Source organism: Notamacropus eugenii, chromosome 3, assembly GCF_028372415.1.
Source record: "Notamacropus eugenii isolate mMacEug1 chromosome 3, mMacEug1.pri_v2, whole genome shotgun sequence".
Taxonomy (NCBI): domain Eukaryota; kingdom Metazoa; phylum Chordata; class Mammalia; order Diprotodontia; family Macropodidae; genus Notamacropus; species Notamacropus eugenii.
The window spans coordinates 15,554,062-15,575,426 of record NC_092874.1 but is presented as its reverse complement, the minus strand read 5'-3'; the positions used below and the strand labels follow the sequence as shown (position 1 = coordinate 15,575,426).

Below are 21,365 nucleotides of genomic sequence, written 5' to 3'. Positions count from 1 at the left end.
GAAGCAGTAACTGCCTCCTCTTACTCCAACCCAAGAAGTATACACAGGAGACTCTCAGTGACACAACAGAAAGCTGTTCTGTCCTGGACTTCATCCATGGAATTGGGGACCAAAGACCCTCACTATCAAGCTGTCTCCACCTACAGGTGGCAAACTCTGGCCTGAATGTCCAAGAGAATATCCTACACTGAGGTGCCGATACAAGCCAGGCTTTCTGCTTCAAAGTGGGTCACAATTTCAGAAACATAAGCACTTTTCCAAAGTACTTCATTTCCCCACACCACGCTATTAAAGGTTCAAGAACTCATCTTTTTATTCCCAAGTAAAAATGGACAAATGAGAATAAAACATGCCTATACTTTGAAAAAAAAAAAAAAAGAGGAAAACTCCTACAAGTTCTTCTTTTCTACATTTGCCTTTGTAATTAAAGAGTTAGTGGCCTTCTAAAGTAAATTAGAGAATTGCAAGAACAACGACCACCATGGAAATACATTTATTCCTGGACCCTCCCACATTACTCATCACTAGACATGTCATCACCTAGTTACAGAACAGGAAATGGAAATTAAGTGTAGCATCAGTAGTTACACTTGACCTGTGGCTACACGTGCCCTGGCTCAGGTCCTTGACATCCCATTATGGTACAGAGCCTCTGCTTACTTGGGGAATGCAACAAGAGTTTTCGCCTTTAGGTCAGGACCCATTCGCCCATTGAAGCGGCCCTTCGGCCTGGTGAAGGCTGACGGGTTGGGCCTATGCCCCCAGAGAGGAGTAGGGCTCTTAAGGTTCCCAATGCCAAGCTGGCCAGGATCTGTCTTCTTTTCCTCAAGGGCATTGTTGCTGGAGGGCAGTTTGCATTTCTCCGCATAGCCTTTCTTGGCCACTTCTTCACCAATATCCACGTTGCCATACTCCGCCTGAGCAACAATTGTACCATCCTGGTAGGTCACTTTATGTCGCATTTTTATTTCCTTTTCAAAAATCAAGCTCCCCAAAAATGATCTGCCCTAGGAAAGACAGAAAAGAGAAAAGTCATGCGATTTTATATAAGCACATCTTCTAGGGGTCAGAGTCTTACAACTTGGAGCTAGAAGCAAACTGATTAGATCATCTACTGCAAACTGCATTTTACAAATGGACAAATTACAAAGGGAAGTGGAGGTGCCTCACCCAAATCCAGACAGTACAGGGCAGAAGCAGGATTTGAACCGAGGTCCTCTAAGGTCATCTCTAAAGGTTACTTATGGGATACAAAAGAATGGAAAGAACAGACTCCCAGAAATGGAGCATATAAAAAGAGGTAGAAACATCAAGGATCCGCTCATCCAACCTTCTCAGTTTACAAAGGAGGAAGCTAAGGCCCAGAAAGAACTGGCTGGCCCAGTCACACAGCTAAAACAGAAACAGTTGGGGAGCCCAAGGAAAAGAGCACTGAAAGTGGAATTGGGAAGCCCTGAGTTCAAATTCTTCCTTCTTAGCTTTGTGACTCTGAGCAAATCACTTAACCTTTCTCAGTTTCAGTGTCCATGTCTGTAAAATGGGAACAATAATAGCATCTAATATACAGAGTTGTTGAGCCATCAAATAAGATAATGTAAAACACCTTGTAAATATGAAAATAGTATACAAAATGTTTAACTATCATTATTATTACTATTTTAACCGTTCAGCACTCTTTCCATTATGCTATGTTCTTACTGTTCATTTTCCTTTTGGTCATGTCTAACTCTTACTGACCCTATTTGGGATTTTCTTGGTAGAAATAGGTACCTAAGCAGCTAGGTGGCTCAGTGAATAAAGCATTGGGTCTGGAGTCAGAAAGATCTGAATTCAAATCCAGCCTCAGACACTTGCTAGCTGTGTGACCCTGGGCAAGTCACTCTGTTTGCCTAATGGACTAGAGAAGGAAATGGCAAACTGCTCCAGTATCTTTGCCAAGAAAACCCCAAATGGGGTCATGAAGAGTTGGACATGACTGAATATAAACATGCAAAGATATTGGAGTAGTTTGCCATTTCCTTCTCCAGTTCATTTGACAGATGAAGAAACTAAGGCAAACAGGGTTCCATGACTTGCCCAGGGTCACACAGTTAGTCAGTGTCTGAGGCTGCTTTTAAAATCTGGTCTTCCTGATTTCAGGGCCAGCACTCCATGCACTATGGCATCACTCAGCTGCTCTTTCACAATGACATGCTGCAAATCAAAGATCATGCCTCTTTTATTCTGAGAACTACTTTTTCCATAATCAGTTCCCCTTGCGGATACAGGCAGACAAAGAGATAAGCACAGACAGATATCACCACAGCAGTAAGACTGTAATAATAACCCTTAACCAAGATGGACAGCATGTTGTTAGAAACTTTGCTCCCAGGGGAGCCACCACCACAAAAGGCCCAGGAGTTTGCTTCAGGCCTGGGATCTGGGAGCCATCCCAAGTGAGAACTGCTCATGCAGCCAGCGTGAACACCAGGGAGTGCTCTCACCTCACTCAGCATGTGCCCCATGTCTCTTCAAGCCCAAGACTAACCACATTACTCCTCTTCTTGAGAAGGGTCAGTTGTTCTGTGCAAAACTTGACTTCCAGGCCAGCTCCATCAGCCTTTCTTAATCCTTTAGGTTCACACTCACTCTGCATAAACTTACACACTTCGACTTAGCACACAAACACCCCCACCTCCAGGAGAATATAATATTCTTGTGGGTGGGTTATTGCTCTGTCTCTATATCCCTAACACAATGTATTTGCACCTCGTAAGCATTTAATAATCCTCATTAATTAGACTGGTCTAAGCAGCACTTGCCCCAGTCCAAAGTGACTGAGCCCTGGAAGAAGTTCAGTCCTCTTCAGCTGAATGAAATGCCTAGAATGCCTTCACTGTGCCTGTACCTGGGACTGCATCATTTTTTCCCCAGCAGCCACTGACCCAGCCTGGAGACATATAGAGCTCTTGCCAACCTCTTCAAAATAGGGAGACATTCTCTTCCCCACCCATGACAGTACATCTGACTTTTTTCTTTTTTAAGTTAATTTATTTATTTTTCACTTTCAACATTTACTTTGATGAATTTTCCATTTCTTCCCCTCCCTTCCCAAGACAGCTTGCAATCTGTTATAGGTTTTACATACACACTCCTATTAAACATATTTTCACATTAGTCATGCTGTACAGAAGAATTATAATGGGGAAACTATGAGAAAGAAAAGACAAAAGAACAAATAAAAAGAAAATAGTCTGCTTGGCTCTACATTCGGACTCAATAAGTTCTTTCTCTGGATGTGGATGGCACTTTCCATAATGAGTCCTTTGGAATTGTTTTAGGTCCTTGCATTGCTGAGAAGGGCTAAGTCTATCAAAATCAGTCATCGAATACTGTGGCTGTTACTGTGTACAATGTTCTGGTTCTGCTCACTCCACTCAGCATCAGTTCATATAAATCTTTCCAGGTTTTTCTGAAGTCGGCCTGCTCATCATTTCTTATGGAACAACAGTACTCCATTACATTCATATACCACAATTTGTTCAGCCATTCCCCAATTGATGTGCATCCCCTCAATTTCCAGTTCTTGGCCAAAGACAGCTGCTACAAATATTTTTCTACACAGGTGACTTTTTTTTTTTAATAAAGAAGCTTTGCCCTCAAGGAATTTTTTAATTCTTTTTAATGTTCTGGAAAGACTAACTTCCACCTGTAATTGGATTTTGCGGTAATAATAGTTGGCACAGGTTAGACTGCAAGTCACCTGGCTATAGGTAGACTAATTTACACCCAGGTTTTCTGATGCTCAGTCCTGTACTTCTCCCCATACACAGAAAAACAAGCATTTCTAATTCTCCATCAACCACTAAAAGAACTTCAATAATCCCATCATAAGACACTGGTGTGTAAGAATACAGAAGACATTTATTTAAGGAAGGACTGAGCTCTTCCTCATGTAAACAATTATTGAACTAGCTCAATTTCTATAAAATTCCAACCAAATATATAATTTTATTAGAAAACTCAGGTGTTAAGAGATATATTTTAAATGCCTCATTTCTGTCACATTTAATAAAGGATTTTTCCCTTGATCCTACAACAATATCGGGGCAAAAGTCACATGAGGATCTAAGAAAGAAGAAAAGATGTTAATACCTACCAGAACATAAGGAAAAACTTCTAACAATTAGAATTATCCAAAAATGAAATGGGCTCCCTAAAGAAGCAACTGATTCCTCCTTTATGAGAGGCCTTTCAAAACCTAAATGATCATACTCCAGGACTGTACAGATTATAACTGAGGCATGGGTTGGTTAGATGATATCCAAAGTTCCTTCTAATTCAGAGATACTGTGACTACAAGTTTATTCTTCCCTAGAAAGCTAAACCTAGTGCAGTTCAAAACGGACGGTGGGCACTGAGTTATAACTCCTGCAAAGGCATCCAGAAAGACTGATCCTAGGCAAAGACCTCCACACTGAAGACAGACCTTCTCCCTGCCCTTCAATCCTACTTTCTCCCCGCCTTTCTTCTTTTTTCTTTTTTGTTGTTTTTTTTTTGTTTTTTTCCTCTACTAACACTGCTTTTGCCCCCATTTTATACTTCCTCACTAGTGGCTATATTTTAGATGGTTTATTCAGGTCCTCAAAAAGTCTTAACAGGAGAGAATTTTACTTCCTTACATCCGGTTTTTAAATGGTAACCACTGCTGAAGTTCATGAGTCATATGCTCACCTACAGGGTCTAATCTAGAAGGGAAGCTCTTTTAAGACAGGGTCATTCTACATAACTACTACAAAGCAAAACAGAAATCAGAGATCCACAAAGATGAGTTTTAACCTGGCATGCTCATTTAGGGGAAAAAAATCCAGTTAAATAACATTCTTCCACGACACTAAGGTTCAAAGATGTCTCTGTCTTATGTAGAAAAAGTTATTGCTTAAATCAGTTTCCTCATAAAAAACCAATAAATTGAGGGTAGATCAAGTATGAAGTCTCTTTCAGCTCCAAAACTGTATGATTCTAAGTGTGTGTGTATATATATATATATATATGGGGGGGAGGGGTTTATAAACAAGTCTGTACAGAGTAAAGTCAGATTTTTAAAAATACTTACAGCTTTGCTCTTAAGCCCCTCAATGCCAAAGTACTAAAGACTGTATATGGTCATTTAAGCTTACAATCAATCATGTAAGAACAGCTATTTTCATCTAGATTTGACCCAATTCAGCACAAAGAAATGTTCCCTTTAACGATGACAGTGTTGAGAAGCTACTTTACAAAAACACCTGCAAGATTCTCAGAAAAAAAAAACAGGTAATTACAGGTATGAGAAGGAATTTTAATTGTGTGTGTTATAATCTCAATTACTTTTCACCAAAAAAAAAAAAAAACAACCCACTTTGCTAAGGAAAATGGAGTCCCAGAGCAAAGAAGCATGTAATTTCCTATCACTGAAAAAAAGCATAACAATCATTGCAAAACTGAGAGTTGGGGGGAAGTTTGTATGAGAGAAAAGCTCTGAAATTATTATCTCCTTCCTTGGGTACATGTCATTATAACAAAATCCTAAAGAAATTAATACGCTACAACATAGTTAAGACACACTGCATTTGCACCTGCAGCTTGCCAGCGTGAGAGTCTGCCAATTCCCAAATCTCACTAATTCAGGTTCTGCTAACTTGAAATTGGAGATACTGAAGAAGATTGTCAATTCTGCCTTTGTTAAAAGTCAGCAGAAAGAAATAATATGAACCAGGTTATGGAGAATGTACTTGAAATACATCAGAAGACACATTTTTCATGGCTTTGCAAATCAGAAGAACTGATTAATATGTAGCTATTCTAAACTGCAAAATCACTTCTACATTTAATTAAACAAGTATGCTCAGGACCTTTTAACAAGAAAACAGTTCCATTTATTTCAAAACCTTATGATATATTCATGATATTCAATGACAGCAATCCTAACTCTATGCTTTATGCTACCCACTTCCAAATAGAGAAGAGATGGCCTCAAAGTGCACATTGAAATATCCCCCGCCACCTTTATTTTGATATGGTTAATGGAGGAACATGTCTTGCTTCATTATACATATTTCTAATAGTCTTTGTTTTTCTTACATTCTCAAATGGGAGGAGGGAGGAGAAAAAGAATGTGAACCTTAAAGTAAAATAAAATTGAATTAAAAAAAAAAATGACTGACTCAGCAAATAAACTTCAAGGAGTTGCCAAATGGTCTTGTTCCATGTCACAAAGCTACAGTCAAGAGAAGAAATCAGAACCAAGTCTTCCAACTTCCACTACACCACCCTCTATAGCATACCATCCTCTATGTTCCTGATCAACTTGAATAAGGATGTTGAGTTAACGGATCATCACTACGGGATAGTTTTGCTAGCAAACTATTGCTACCTGGTGGTCAAACTGGAACTAGGGTCTCTACACTTTAATATTACATTTCTTTTCAATTTGTTTATAATTCATAGTTCTCAAACATTCAGACTAACCTTCCTCCCAGTCTAAATTAGTGAGATTTACCATACTTTTATAGCATATTTACCCAATACTCCCCATGTTCCTTTCCCAAGGAAAGGACCTCAATACTTAAAAGTTCATTCACTCAATGACATGCAGTCTTAAAAAGTGAATATTACTTGCCTGGTCAAACTGAGTAACTTCTTGTCCAGAAGGAATCTGTAGTCCCCAGAGTCTATATTTTTTGGCTACATCAGGAAACTGTAGATTCACAGGAATCTCCACAATTTCAGAGCGATTCAGAATCTCTGTGTTTCCATAGTCAATGTACCTCACCAGACACTGTGAGGAAACACAAAGGAACAATAGAAACGGCAGTTTGAGCTCCAGCCCCAAGAGAAAACCCAGCTTGTTACTGAGACGTATGTTCATGTTTCCACTCCATCCGCTACCCGTAAGCGTCACAACAAACCATGTGTGCCATCTTCTCTCAAAACCGCCATTTACTAAGCATTTCCTGCAGGCCAGGCACCAAATGCTTTTAGAAATGAAACTAAGATTACTAAGAAAACTCTGCTATAACTTTGAAATCAATGAAATTCAAGGCCCAAGGAATAAGTAATATTTCAGAAAAATATTTGTTTGACTTTTAAATGCAATTTTAAAAACATTGGCATCCTTTAAAAAGGGATGATGCAGGATTACATTTCAACAATCTACCTCCTACTTCTAATGTCAAGTGGCTGTAATAATTCCGAATTCTTTACTTCAAAGTGGGAGCAAATGTAACACTAAAGGAGTAGGAAAGAGGAAATGAAATGCCACCAATATTTATTAAACACCTGCCTAGTGCAAAACATTGAGCTGGATGCTAGGGATACAAAGACAAAAAAAAAAATTAACCATCCCATCCCCAAGCAGCAAACAGTCTACTGTGGGTACACAACAAAACAGGAAGCATAGATGAAGTGATCCCAAGAGTAAGAGCCTATGGGGGAGGGGAAGAGGAGGAAGAGATCATGGAGCCTCAGCTTGAAGGTGGCCCCTGAGTCATGCCTTCAAAGAAGCTCGAGATTCTAAATGACGGAAGCAGGAAGGAAGCCCACGCTCAATACGAAAGACCACGTGGGCCAAAGACAAAGAAACTGCATGAAGAGGAGCAGGAGGCCAACTTGACTAGAACAGAGAGGAGGAATATGAAATATAACTGGGAAGGTGGCTGGAAGCCACACCACAAACAGAGGAGTCTAAATTTTGTGCTAGTGGTAAGAGCAAGCCAATGAAGATTTCCGAGTAAGGAAATGACATGGTCAAAGTCATACTTTAGGAATACTTATTGGACAGCTGTGTAGAAGATGTCTATGGCAGACTGGGTGGAAGTAGGGAGACAAATTAGGAAGCTATTGTGATAGTGTAGACAAGAGAGAAGGGCCTGAAGTAACTATAAATGTGAAGAAGGATGTGCATTAAAGTTGTTGGGGAGGAAGACTAACTAAAGAGGATATGTGAGAGTAAAGAGTTAGGTGAAGACAACATCAAAGTCACAAACCTTAGTGACTAGAAAGATTAGGGTGCCCTTGACAAAAATAAGGAAATGTAGGAAGGGAGGGGAGGAAGAAACAAGCATTTAATGTGAAGTTATTTTTCACTCATATCCAACTTTCTTTCATTTGGGGTTTTCTTAGCAAAGATAGCAGTTTGCCATTTCCTTTTACAGATCATTTTACAGATGAGGAAACTGAGGCATACTGGGTAAAGTGACTTGCTCAGAGTCACACAGCCAGTAAGTGTGTGAGGCTGGATTTGAACTCACAGAAACACCTCTTCCCTGACTCCAAGGTCCGTGCCCTGTGTCACCTAGCTTCATTAAGTACCTATTAACTATTCATTCTAACTGCTTTACATGTATTAACTCATTTGATCACCCTTCCATGTACCTCACCAGAAACTGTGACAGAAATATAAAGAAATAAACTTTGATTACATTAAACTGAGAAGTTTTTGCACAACCAAACCCAATGCAACCAAAATCCGGAGGGATGTAGTAAATTGGGAAAGAATTTTTACAGCTAAGCTCGGGGATAAAGGCCTCATTTCTAGAATATATAGAGAACTGATCCAAATGTATAATCATACAAGTCATTCCCCAATTGATAAATGGTCAAAGGATGTGAACAGGCAATTTTCAGAGGAAGAAATTAAAGCTATCTATAATCATATGAAAAAATGCTCTAAATCACTATTGGTTAGAGAGATGCAAATCAAAACAACTCTGAGGTACCACATCACACCTATAAGATTGGCAAACATGACAGAACAAGAAAATGATAAATGCTGGAGAGGATGTGGGAAAGTTGGAACACTAATTCATTGTTGGTGGAGCTGCGAGCGCATCCAACCATTCTGGAGAGCAATTTGGAACTATGCCCAAAGGGCTACAAAAATGTGCATACCCTTTGACCCAGCAATATCGCTACTAGGACTATATCCCCAAGAGATCATAAAAATGGGAAAGGGTCCCACATGTACAAAAATATTTATAGCAGCACTCTTTGTAGTTGCCAAAAACTGGAAGTCAAGGGGATGTCCATCAATTGGGGAATGGCTGAATAAATTATGGTATATGAATGTAATGGAGTACTATTGTGCCATAAGAAATGAGGAACAAGAAGACTTCAGAGAGGCCTGGAAGGACTTATATGACCTGATGCTGAGTGAAAGGAGCAGAACCAGGAGAACTTTGTGCACAGCAACGACCACAGTGTGCGAGAGTTTTTTCTGGTAGACTTGGAATTTTGTAATAACGCAAAAACTTCTTATAAAAAAAAAAAATCCCAAAGGTGGTTCTCAAGGCAAGATGCCTTCCACACTCAGAGAAAGAAATATGGAAGTCATTCACAAAATGTAGCAGATCATGTTTGTGTATGTGTATGTGTTTGTGTATCATGTTTTGATTTGTTATATGATTTCTTTCATTTATTTTAGTCTGACTACATAGCATGACTATAGTGAAAATATACTCAGTAGGAAAGTATATGTAGAACCCATACAGAATTGTATGCAGTCGTGGGGAGGGAGGGGGGTAGTGGGGGGTAGGTGTGGGGGGGATAAATCTCAATTGTATGGCAGTGATCGTTAAACATTAAAAAATAATAATAAAAAAAGGGAAAAAAAAGAAATATAAAGAAATAATATAAACAGCAGAGTCAAAAATCCAAGTCATTTGGCTCCAGTCACACACACAAAAAAGTAAGGATGGCTTTGAGGGTAAACAGGAATTCCATTTTGGAATGCGCTGTATTTTATTCTGCAGAAAGACCAAATCTCTAGATTTGGGAGTCTTCCGCATAAAGCTGATATTTGAAACTCAAAGGAACTAACGAATGAACCAAAAGAACATAAACGGAACTGAACAGAACACTGGGGACCACGTATATTTATGGCACAAAACAGAGATTAACAAAGGACACCAAAAAGCAACGTGCATTTAGGCAGGCAATAGCAGTGTCGCAGAAGTCAAGGGAGGCCAGAGCAGCTCCAAGGAAGGTGTCAATATTATCAAAGGCTACAAAGATGCTACATGGAAGGAGGAAAGGGGAAGACAGAGGAAACAAAAAAAAGAGCAGTATTTCCTTCCTAGCCCCAATTATGATCAGTTACACTCTGGCCCTACAGAGGATTCATATGTCATTTTGTACAGCTTTCTCCCATCTCCAGAAACTAAGTCACTAATATTTCAAATCACTTTATTCATACTCTGTAAAAGCCAATTCCACAACTTTGTGATATGAACTGACTACCTTCAATGGTTTTTTTCAACACAACCTATAAAGGCACTAAGCTCTGAGAAACCGGTAATATGGAAACCAAAGGAGAAAACTGCTCAAAAATACACAAAGCTTTAATCAGTGAATGGTAAAGGATTATATCTGACTGGTATGATTATCATTGTACCAATTAAAGTCATGTATTTAAGGCTAGTTTGATCCTACTTCTTCTAGCCTTGCTTTCCATATTACAGCTCAGCCAAAGTGAATGACTAGCTGTGCCCTGGATGAAGCAAGGAAAGTGCTAGGGATTGGCAGCAGCCCCTCACGCTCCTGATGCAGCCCCCTCCCTTCCGTTCCTCAGGAAGCTTCTCTTTCTTCACTGCTCAGCTTAGGCTTGGCTCCAGGAAACCTTTCTTCCACCCCCAGCTGCTGTTAATGTTCTTTTGCTCCCCAAATGACCTTGCATTTACTTACCTACGTAGGTTTTCTATGCCCCTAATAAAATACAAGCTCTTTGAGGGCAAGGTCTATTTCCCCTCAGCCTTTATGCTCCTGGCATTCATTTCAGCAATGTTTGCTAAATTAGCCACTGAGTCAGAGGGCCTCTTTCCACTGGCTAAGTAAGAAGAGGGACAAAGGACCTCAAAGGGATCTAGTCTTAATTCCCTCATTTTAGACAAGATGAGGAAATTCAGACCCAGTTTCAATGCCTGGCTCAAGACCATATTCCTTCGGTCTCTCTTCATTAACCACTCACATCCAAGGCACAAAGTGATCAATCATCTACTTCTACTGAGTAACTTCAGAAATTCAAACACAGAAACATCCTCAAACGCGCAGACCCTGACTAATGCTAAAGTTAATAATTACTGATAACACTCAAAACCACTTCTGTTTTGCATCCCAGAGTTCATAGTTCATATATCATCAAGGCAAAAGAGTGAATCCTTTGTGTCCTGCCTTTTCATCGTTGATGACTTTCTGCACTTTACATCTGTACCAGCACTTATCTTCAGAAAACAACCCAGCATAAATCTGCAAAAGAGAAAAAGGAAACTAGATTATCCATCTACAAGCATTAAGTGACGTTAGGAAGACAGAGCTTAAAAGGGAAAAAAGTCCAATTTTCAAGAGTCAGAATGAACGTAGATACACATACAGGGAGTCTCCAAAGTCTCAGCACTGCTTTGAGCTTAAAAGAGCACCGAGGGGGCAGCTAGGTAGCTCAGTAAATAGAGCACTGACCCTGGAGTCAGAAGGATCTGCGTTCAAATCCAGCCTTAGACACTTGACACTAGCTGTGTCATGTTGATCAAGTCACTTAATACCAATTGCCTTGACTTCCTCTCCTCTAAAACTTTTTTTTAAAAAATTATAAGAGAGTACTAAGACTTTTGGGACAACTTGTATAGAATATTGTTTGTTAAGCAGCTTCAGATAAAACAGATTATATTAAGTGGAATAGCAGAGGCATGAATGATTGTAGTTTATTTTTTTAATCCAGAAGATACCATTAAGTCTAATTGCAGAACTTAGGTTATAGCCAGTAAAGATTTACACACTTCATTAATATATTAATTTGTGCACAGTTAATCTTGTTAGAGACCCCTAAAGCATAGCAGGTTGTATCCTTTAGCTTTCAAGTTCTTTCAAGCTCTGAACATTTTTCACTAAATTATATAATTTTAAGCTATAAAGGGGGAAAAAATCAATTATCCTTTCAGATTGTGTATCTAGTTTTTTATTGTACTGATAAGATCAATGGTGAATCAGCCAGACCTCTGGGGAGCATTTCTTGTCCCCTAAATGGTTTTCTGGGTCACAATCAGAGATATGTTCCTTATTGTGAGTAAAAATACCAAGGAGTAACTCTATGGCCGGAATTTGCTAGGATTACCCCAAGTAGCCAGTTATCCACACAAAGGAGGAATCATGCTGGCAACACAAAACATAACAGGCAAACAAAAGACTTTGGAATGAATTCAGAAACACTTACACTCATTTTCCTATTCCAACTGTTTCCTGACATCCCCACAACTGGTGAGCAGGGATCCAAGATGCACAGCACTTCACTGTGTATCATACACGTGGCACCTGACTTCCCTCTACTACACTCTCAAGGTCCTTATACAAGGACCAGGTCTTATTTGAAATCTCTAAGTCCCACTTTCCCCTACCAAGCTGATCAGTACACCAAAGGAATTATGTTTTATTAACTGGACCACCCAGAAGGGAGACAGTGACAGCATTAATCAAGGATCGAAGAAGAAGACAACATATTCGAAAAAAATCCTTAACAGATAGGTCACAAAAATGTCAACTATGCCTTCCTTTAGTGAACCTAATTTGGATGTTCTCAAAGCAGGAAAAAAAATCCAATTTAACTTTAACACTTATTAAGTGCCTACCACTTGTGAGACAAAAGTGTGTTTGAACTTTTACATACGTGAAGAGCAGGATGAGTGAGCTATAAGGCAAGTTGAAGCTGGCCAACCAAAGGCCTTAAATACCAAACGGAGGTATTTGCATTTTATCCTAAAAGCACCAAGGAGCCTGGGAAGGGTTTTCAGCAAGAGAATGACTTGGTCAGACCTATGCCTCAGCAAGATTTTAACAGCGATCTGAAGACTGAACTGGAGACCAGGAAGAAGACCAATCACTTAGGAGCTGATCCTGTGGTGATGAGGACTTTGGCAGAGGAAAAGAAAAGTCACTATGAGTCTTCCCAGGCTCCTTGTTGCCTTTAGGATAAAATGCAAACACCTGAGAGTTCGGTATTTAAAGCCTTTGATTGGCTGGCTTCAAAGCACCTCATATCTCGCTTCATCCTGCTCCTCTTCATGTATGTGAAGGTCCAAAGAAAATGGACCACTTCTGCCTCAAAAATAGTGGGCACTTCATTGTTTAAGTTAAATTGGATTTTTTTTCTGCTTTGAGAACATCCAAATTAGTTGTTTACAGTGAACGTGATCCTGGTTAAGAAGTCAGACTTAAGTACCTCCTTACATAACTTCAGAGTGGGAGAAGCCCAAGTCTAGGAAACTGCCATTATGTTTTCTTGTTTGTTTTCACTGAACATGGCCATGAAACTACATTAAGTCAACTTAAATTTCACTTCATTCTCCCTCACTTAGACATACAAGCTCCTCTTTGCATTGTTAAGGGGGAGTATTCATATCACTGAGATCAGATCTAAACAAGTATACACATGGTGAGAGTTCCTAGTCATACCATGTCCTCCTTTAGGATTCTAAATCATATCCTCTCCTTTAAGCATTTATAATGTGACTTTTAGAGCTGCGTAAATTTAGTAGAATTGCAGTTCATACAGGTTCTAAACATACATTTCTTATCAAATGTCAAAAATGCACTATAAACTCTAGAAATTAAGAAAACACGATCTCAACTTCAAATAAAAAAAGGGGAAAAATAAGAGTATAAGAATGAATGAAATAAATACAACAAAGAATGGCTCACCTTGTTTAGGTCAGGATTCCCAAAAACTGAATTAGACTGGGGACAAACTTCAGCCAGAGCACAACCTATCTTCAAAATATCACGATTTCTATTGATACTCTAAGAGACAAATGGCATGGAATCAAAGGGAGGGAGAGAAAGCAAGCAATACATGTGTTAACTATAATCCAACAGGTTTCTATTAATTGACGGTCTTATTTTCTGCCACGTTAAGTACTATGGCAATTTTTAAACTATTTTTCTCCAGAATCCACAATTTCATTGGCATGAACATTCCCCACACTGCCACAGATTGTTTCTACAATTCCATAAATAGTATTCATGATTTGCTATGGCCAAAAAACTCTACCACCACCCCCCATAGGGAACTTAATAACCAGCACCTTTGAACTGACTTAGTGTAGACCTCAGATCACAAGTGGTTGACTGCCTGACCCACACTTTTAAGCTTTGCTTTGGGATAAGGCCTGCCAGGCCCTGTATGCCTTACACTTCGACTCTAAAAAACCAGATCATCTCCACGCCACAGTGAGGAACAGCAAGACCATAGCCAAAAACAAACAAACAAAAAAAAACTACTTGGGGGGTTTTAAGTAATCGCCCAGATTTCTTCACAGTGCTGAGCAGAAGCTTCCTCATCCCACCCCATCCCCACCCTTCAACAGGACATTTCATAGGATGTGGATGAAAAAGATATTTCTTGGAAATTCCTCAAGTCACTTGATATTCAAAGCCATTAACATCCTATTCATTAAGCTCCTCAAAGACATTAATTTTAAGATAAAATTCTGAGGATTAAAAAAATCCCCTCTCTGTCTCCTGGGGATGCCTGGAATTCAATCCCACAGGTTAAAAAAAAACCACTAGCAGAGTTATGCATTCCTTGATGCTCAGAAATTCCAAATTCCAAATCCCATCACTTCTAAACCAACAGGGAACTCAAGACTTCTAGTGCAGCTAACAGTCTAACAAAAATCCACTACATAATACCTTCAACAAATGGTCATCCAGCCTTTGCTTGAAGATAAGGAGATGCTTACTCCATTCCATTGCACTTTGAAATATCTCTAACAGAAACTATTCCCTTACTTCAAGCATAAATTGCTCTCTTTGCACCATCCATACATCACTCCTCAGCATCTCTAGAGAATTCTAGAAATGATCCTGAGTTCTACCAAGTTTGTAAAGGCAATCTGTGGCAGTACATAGAACTAAACAGAACAAGTCTAATCTCTTGTATTCATGACATTCCATCAGACACGTGAAGACAGCTACCATGTCCTAACCCTTCCTCTCCCAAGTCTTCTCTTTTCCAGGACAGACATCTCTAGTTTCTTGAACAAATTATTATATGGCATGAATGCAAGGCCTTTCAAAGTGGCATCCAGTACAAAATTGGAACATTCTGATGTGGTCTGAATGGATACAATAGAAATGAAACAGCTCTCCTGTGGTCTCAGACACATTGAACCAAAGAATGTATTCACCTCCTAGGCTGCCAAATCACAAAGCTAACTCACACTGAGTTTAGGATCCACTAAAACCTCCAAATCTTTCTCAAACTCCTATTGAGTCAAGCTTCCCCCACCCCTACTTGTAATTATGAAGCCCATTCTTTTAGTCCAAACATGAGATTTTATGTTTTTCCCTATTAAATATCATCTCCTAAGAATCCAGCAGTGCCTTTCATATACTTAGACACAGTACATTGTGGTATTCAAATCAGAGTCTTTACCATTGCTCTATCCAAAAAAGGCTGGTGGTTGAAGATAATGAGTGACCCTCACATTTGTTTACACAAAATAAGCCTTCAACATCCAGATGATATTTTTACCTGTGCCCAAAATGTGACTGCATCTTCTACATGACTTCCAACCACATCCTCAACTGAAACCAGAATGACAGGAAAAAGTTAGAAGTGACGCGACATGAATGTGCTCTTGAACACAAGAATTTGTATTATCCGTACCTTTGTTATAGGTTACGTCTTCATCCATGTCAACAGCCCCTGAAAAACTAAAATTATGCAGTACCTTAAATATAGTAAGGATCATAAATGGAGAACCTGACGAGACACCTCATTAGTGAATCTAGACGAACTCTTTCATTTTACAGATGAAAACACTGAGGCCCAGAGAAGGTGCATGACTTGCCCAAGATTACACATATATTGCACATAATAAATAACTGAACCAAAATTCAAACCCATGATTAACTACTTCAGGCACTGAATATTCTATTTCAACTATAGTTCCACCCTGGTGTCATTTTGAAAAGCTAACATGAACTAGCAAAAAGCAGGTCTCTGCCCTTGAAATCCAGGCCACAAGACAGTAGTCAACTGTTTTCTGCACCAACAGTTTTCCTGCTCTGATCAAACTTGTTTCACAAAGTAGGCAATGCAAATGTTTCCTGTCCTTTACAAGATAGCCTCTATTACTAAAGATCTTTAATTTTGCTAAACATTCACTAAAGTTTACAACATAAAAGCAGAGACAAACTACATTCTGCTTAATTACACTACCAGATGGACACCTGACATCTTTTTCTGCAATAAAGAAAGAGTAATGAAACAGAAAAACCTGGACTTGATCATCAGAAATGCCTGGACCGGCAGGGCTCCAGCTCTGTTACTTACTAGCTAGTTATATATACATATGTATGTATATATGTGTGTGTGTGTGTGTGTGTGTATAGATGTGTGTGTGTGTATATATATATATATATATATATGACCCTGAGAAACCCACCTAACCTCCATAAGCATGAATTTCCTCACCTACACAATGCTTCTACTACCTAACTCATAGGATTGTTGCAAGCAAAATTTTGTACACTACTGTGTAAATGTGCAATCTTATTGAAACATCAGCTAGCTAGATGGTGGAGTTCACAAAGAAACCAGATCTTCAAAAAACTTGAAGGGCAACTTTAAAAGTGCCATAAGGAAAATGTTTAAAATAAAATATGGAACTGCCATGGCTTGAGCCTTTATTAAAGACTTTGAAAACACACAAACACTACAAAAGGGGATAAAACATCTTCAATTTTTCCTCAAACATAAATAGTTTTCTTCATATACTGGAAGCAAGGCTAAGGGGAGACCAACTACTTCATCAGAAAAAATAGAAATCTGCATTATTTATTAATTAATCCTTATCAAATTAAAAACAGTATGGACCATTTGGGACACTTCTTAGAAAGAAACTAAATATAACTTCAGAGAAAGCATTTTCTCACCTCAAGCCTCTAAAAAGATGTCCACAGAAATGCCCACAGAGCTTCAAGCCCTTAATGCTATCTTCTAATAAGTAGGAAGAGAATTAAACTAACTTTATTTAATTTTTCTCAGACTGAGAACACAAAGGCTGAAGACTTTGAAACACTGTCCCTTTGACAGGCAGTTTAAAACTAATTGAAAACGCTTTGAATGCAGTACTTCATTTCAGAGCCTCTCACAAACACCAATTACTGCACTAGCACCAGTAGGGTATGGGAAAAGTTAAAATATTTAGAAACTAAATTGCACAAAAATGTTGCAAGCTCTCGTCCAAGACAACCAGACTACAGAGCAAAGGTTCTTAACATCAAGCCCTCGAACTTCGTTTAAAAAGCATCTTTATAACAGCATCTAAATATACAAGTATTTATATAAGGAGAAAGAGTACTGGACTTGGAGTCAGGCATACTGAGCTCCATCCCTACCTAAGGCAATTACTGCGTGACTCTGGGCAAGTCATTCTGCCTGTGCACAAAGCGGGGGAGGTGCTCCCAGTGCACAAAGCAAGCACTACACGTAAATTAGTAACATAGTTTCCTTTGGTTTCTCCTGTAACCCGACACCGGCACACAGGAGGAGGCCGCCCCGCCCCGCCCCGCCCCGCCCCGCCCCGGGCACGGGAAGCACCGCCCTCTGCACGAGGACCTCCTCGACGCGCAGAGTCGCAGAGACCGGCTGAGGGGGAGGGGCGCCCTCCCAGCGCCGCCTTCTCATCCCTCACTCCAGAGAATGGACGACGAGCGGGGGCCCTAGCAGAGACGCCTGATCAGCCCCTCGGTGTCCAGATGGGGAAACTGAGGCTGGGGAGGGGAAAGTCAGACGGAAAGAGTCTGAAGCTGGAAGGGCCCCTGGAGAAGCCCTCGTTCCCCCAGCCCCTCCTGGGGCAGACGAGGAAACTGAGGCCGGGGAGGGGAGGGCCCCCGGGGCCTGGCGCCCGCCTGCCCACGAACCTCTGGGCCCTTAGCTGGGCGGGCCCTTGGTCAGTAGACCCGGCGTCCATCATCGGCCTCTCCAGGGGGAGCGCCCCACTCGCGACGGCCCCGGCCCGGGCTCCTCACCCACTCGCGCCCTCCCTCACGCCCACGGACGTGGACACGACGCCACAGGCGGCCCCTCCCCCAGCTCCCCACCACCTCGGTCGCTCGCTCCTTGTCGGCTCCCGCTCCCGCCCCGCCCACGTGACCCCGCCCCGCCCCCGCTCCTCGCACCTCGCGCGCCGCCACCACAGCCGGTTTTCCTGGCGGCGGCCTCTGGGCCTGCGCACTGAGGTCCAGCCGTCAGGGCGCGGGAAGAGCACGTGGCGAGGCAGCCGCCCCTCCCTGCGCGAGGCTGCTTCGGGTGTCGCCATGGAGACCGCGGGCGGGGGCGGGGCGGCACGCGGAGGAGGGGGAGGGCTTTTATAATTGCCAGAGGCGGCAGGGAGGCGAGGGCTCGAGCCGGGTGCGCGCTGCCCACGGCCACGGGCCACCCACGGCCGCCCCTGCCGCGCTGCCTGCCTCGCGCCCCGCCCTCGCGCGCTCCTCGTGGGGCACCCGGGGCTCTGACAAAGGAAGGGAGAAATCTGTCCCTCCCCGCGCTAGGCGGAGAGAGGAGCGACCCCGCCCCCAGCACCTCCCCTCTGGGCGGGGGCAGACATTGCCCCCCACGGCGACACCCGGGGCTGGGGGGGGGTGACTGAGGAGCCCCCACACCTCCCCGCTCCGGGCACACGCATCTCATCTGCCGTGGAGGAGGAGGAGGGCGCTGGCCCGCCCCCCACCCAGGGCCCTGGCACCCTGATCGCTGCCTCTCGTGACCCTCTCCCTTGCGGCCTGCAACCGAGCGCCCTCCACGACCCGGGTGCCAGCCGAGCCCGTGGATCGCGGCCGCCTTCCCTGCCCGACGCGATGCCCTTCTTGCACATTCACCGAGCCTGGGGGGCCGGACCCGGGGCTGGGGGGGCGGGGGGACCGGACCCGGGGCGGGGGGCCGGGCCTGGGCTGGGGGGGGGCGGACCTGGGCTGGGGGGACGGGGGGGCCGGACCCGGGGCTGGGGGGCCGGGCCTGGGCTGGGGGGGCGGGGGGCCGGGCCTGGGCTGGGGGGTCCGGACCCGGGGCGGGGGGCCGGGCCTGGGCTGGGGGGGCGGGGGGACCGGACCCGGGGCGGGGGGCCGGGCCTGGGCTGGGGGGGGGCGGACCTGGGCTGGGGGGACGGGGGGGCCGGACCCGGGGCGGGGGGCCGGACCTGGGCTGGGGGGACGGGGGGGCCGGACCCGGGGCGGGGGGCCGGGCCTGGGCTGGGGGGACGGGGGGGCCGGACCCGGGGCGGGGGGCCGGGCCTGGGCTGGGGGGACGGGGGGGCCGGACCCGGGGCGGGGGGCCGGACCTGGGCTGGGGGGACGGGGGGGCCGGACCCGGGGCTGGGGGGCCGGGCCTGGGCTGGGGGGGCGGGGGGCCGGGCCTGGGCTGGGGGGGCGGGGGGACCGGACCCGGGGCGGGGGGCCGGGCCTGGGCTGGGGGGGCCGGACCCGGGGCTGGGGGGCCGGGCCTGGCCCCGAGCCCTGCTCCTTGCGCTTGGAAGCCGAAAGACGCCGAGCCGGAGCCGGCCGTCCCAGTGGCCCCAGGCAAGGCTAAGGCTAGCGGAGCAGGAGCTGTGGGCGCCCTGGGCATTCCCAGGCCCCGTGGAATCCTGACCAAAACAAGCGTGGTGACGCTCTGCAGACACAACCGGAGGCTGGGGTTTGCTTTAGACCTAGACCCGCTCTAGTGGCGAGCGCAGGGGAGCCTGAATTCGAATGAAGCCTGCATTAAACACTGAGTGCAAAGCCCAGGGTATAGAAAGAGGCCAGAGAACCTCCATTCAAGCCCTAGCTTGCCCAGTTCACATCAACTATTTATAGTGAAGAATCCAAGTTAAAAGTAAAAATAAATGAGAACGCCACCTACCCGGGTCAGCAGATTCTGACATTTAAGTGGGATAATGCGTTGAAAGCGCGATCTGTCTCCCAAAAGGTTTGGTGTTTGCTTTTTACTAAGTAAAAAATTATGTTACTGGTTAAAAAAGGAGGGACCGCACACCCACACACCCCACCGGAAGGCAATCAATGATTTGATTAAATTGGATTCAAGCTGGCTAGTTCTTTTAAGAACCAGCAGGTGATCTGACTTCTGGTGGCTCATATAATTCATTTTCTAAAAGATTTGATAAAGGTTAAATGCCTGTAGAATGAGCTCATAACTAAAGTGAAGCATTTAGATTATCTGTGGATTTAAATGCCTTAGGCCCAATGAATTCTTTAATGTCTCCTGAAAATTAAATGTACCTCCCCACACTGAAAAGTTGTTGTTCTTTGGTGTCTGGCTCTTCATGACTCTATTTAGGCTTTTCTTGGCAAAGGTACTTTAAATTAGCTTCTCCAGCTAATTTTTAAAGATGAGGAACTGAGGTAAAGTAGGTTTAAGTGACTTGCCCAGGGCCACAACAGCCATAAGTGTCTGAACTCCGGAAGATGAGTCTTTCTGGCTTCAGCCATATTACTCTATCCAAAGTACGACCCGGCTGCCCCTGCATTGAAGATGGTTTGTTTTTAATTAAACTTACGGGTTGGTGAAAGAACTAAGGAAGATAGGAAGGAAAGAGATGGAGGGAGGGTAGGTAAAGAGCACCAAAATGCAAAAGCAACCTTAACACTGTAGTTATCCTTGAATGCTGCAAGAGGTCATATTGTGGCTCTTTAACGAAACAGTTGATGGTCCCTCCTGTGTTTTTGGTCAGGTGAAATCTTGAAAAAGCCCCCCAAAATCATCACAGGCCACACAATTATATTTGAACTTGAAGGGCTCCAAAGAAGAAAATACCCTCTCCTAAAAAAAATTCTGATTTTGTTCCTAGTTTCTATTTTATGTCAATAAAATTATTTTGCTATTGGATTTATGTGTCTCAGTTATTTCTAACAATAGTGTGTTTTTATGTATGTTGCTTATTTTTTCTCAATTACATGTGAAGAAAAGCTTAAGATTCTTTTTTTAATTCTGAGTTACAAATTCTTTCCCTCCTTCCCAACTCTCCCCCTTCCTTGAGAAAGCAAGCAACTTGATAAATTATAGATGATTTGCACTCATTTTGAAAAGGGATTTTGTGTAAGAAAAATCACATTTAAAGTTTTAAAGGTAATATTTGATGATGAAACTGTGACATCATATACTCTGCAAGATCTTATTAAATAAAAACCAGTTTAAAAAAACACTATTAAAATGAAAACACTGGTAAAGGCATCACTTTATTAGTAGACGTAAACATTTTTTCCAATCCAAGTTCACATTCCCCTTAAATCTACTCTGTCATACTCCCCATCAGATAAAGATGCTCTATTGGAAGTGATCCTCCTTTCAGACATGAGAG

The 21,365-nt window shown here is 42.9% G+C and overlaps 1 protein-coding gene across 4 annotated transcripts in view; it reads right to left on the bottom strand.

The window, feature by feature from the left end:
- Positions 1-20,078, bottom strand: part of STK31 (serine/threonine kinase 31) — a 73,410-nt gene extending 53,332 nt beyond the window's left edge. The window contains exons 1-7 of one of the 4 annotated variants that reach the window (XM_072650940.1): positions 19,910-20,078; positions 15,674-15,720; positions 15,539-15,591; positions 13,705-13,803; positions 11,188-11,262; positions 6,641-6,799; positions 661-1,007 (exon numbers count right to left, since the gene is read on the bottom strand). In XM_072650940.1, the coding sequence (XP_072507041.1) occupies positions 661-1,007; positions 6,641-6,799; positions 11,188-11,262; positions 13,705-13,803; positions 15,539-15,591; positions 15,674-15,701 (761 nt within the window). In that variant the 5' untranslated portion in view covers positions 15,702-15,720; positions 19,910-20,078. Of the gene's footprint in view, positions 1-660; positions 1,008-6,640; positions 6,800-11,187; positions 11,263-13,704; positions 13,804-15,538; positions 15,592-15,673; positions 15,721-17,934; positions 18,113-18,192; positions 18,354-19,909 lie in introns of those variants that run through there. The other 3 variants (XM_072650939.1, XM_072650937.1, XM_072650938.1) reach the window with 3 other exon arrangements.
- Between the last annotated feature and the right edge of the window lie 1,287 nt (positions 20,079-21,365).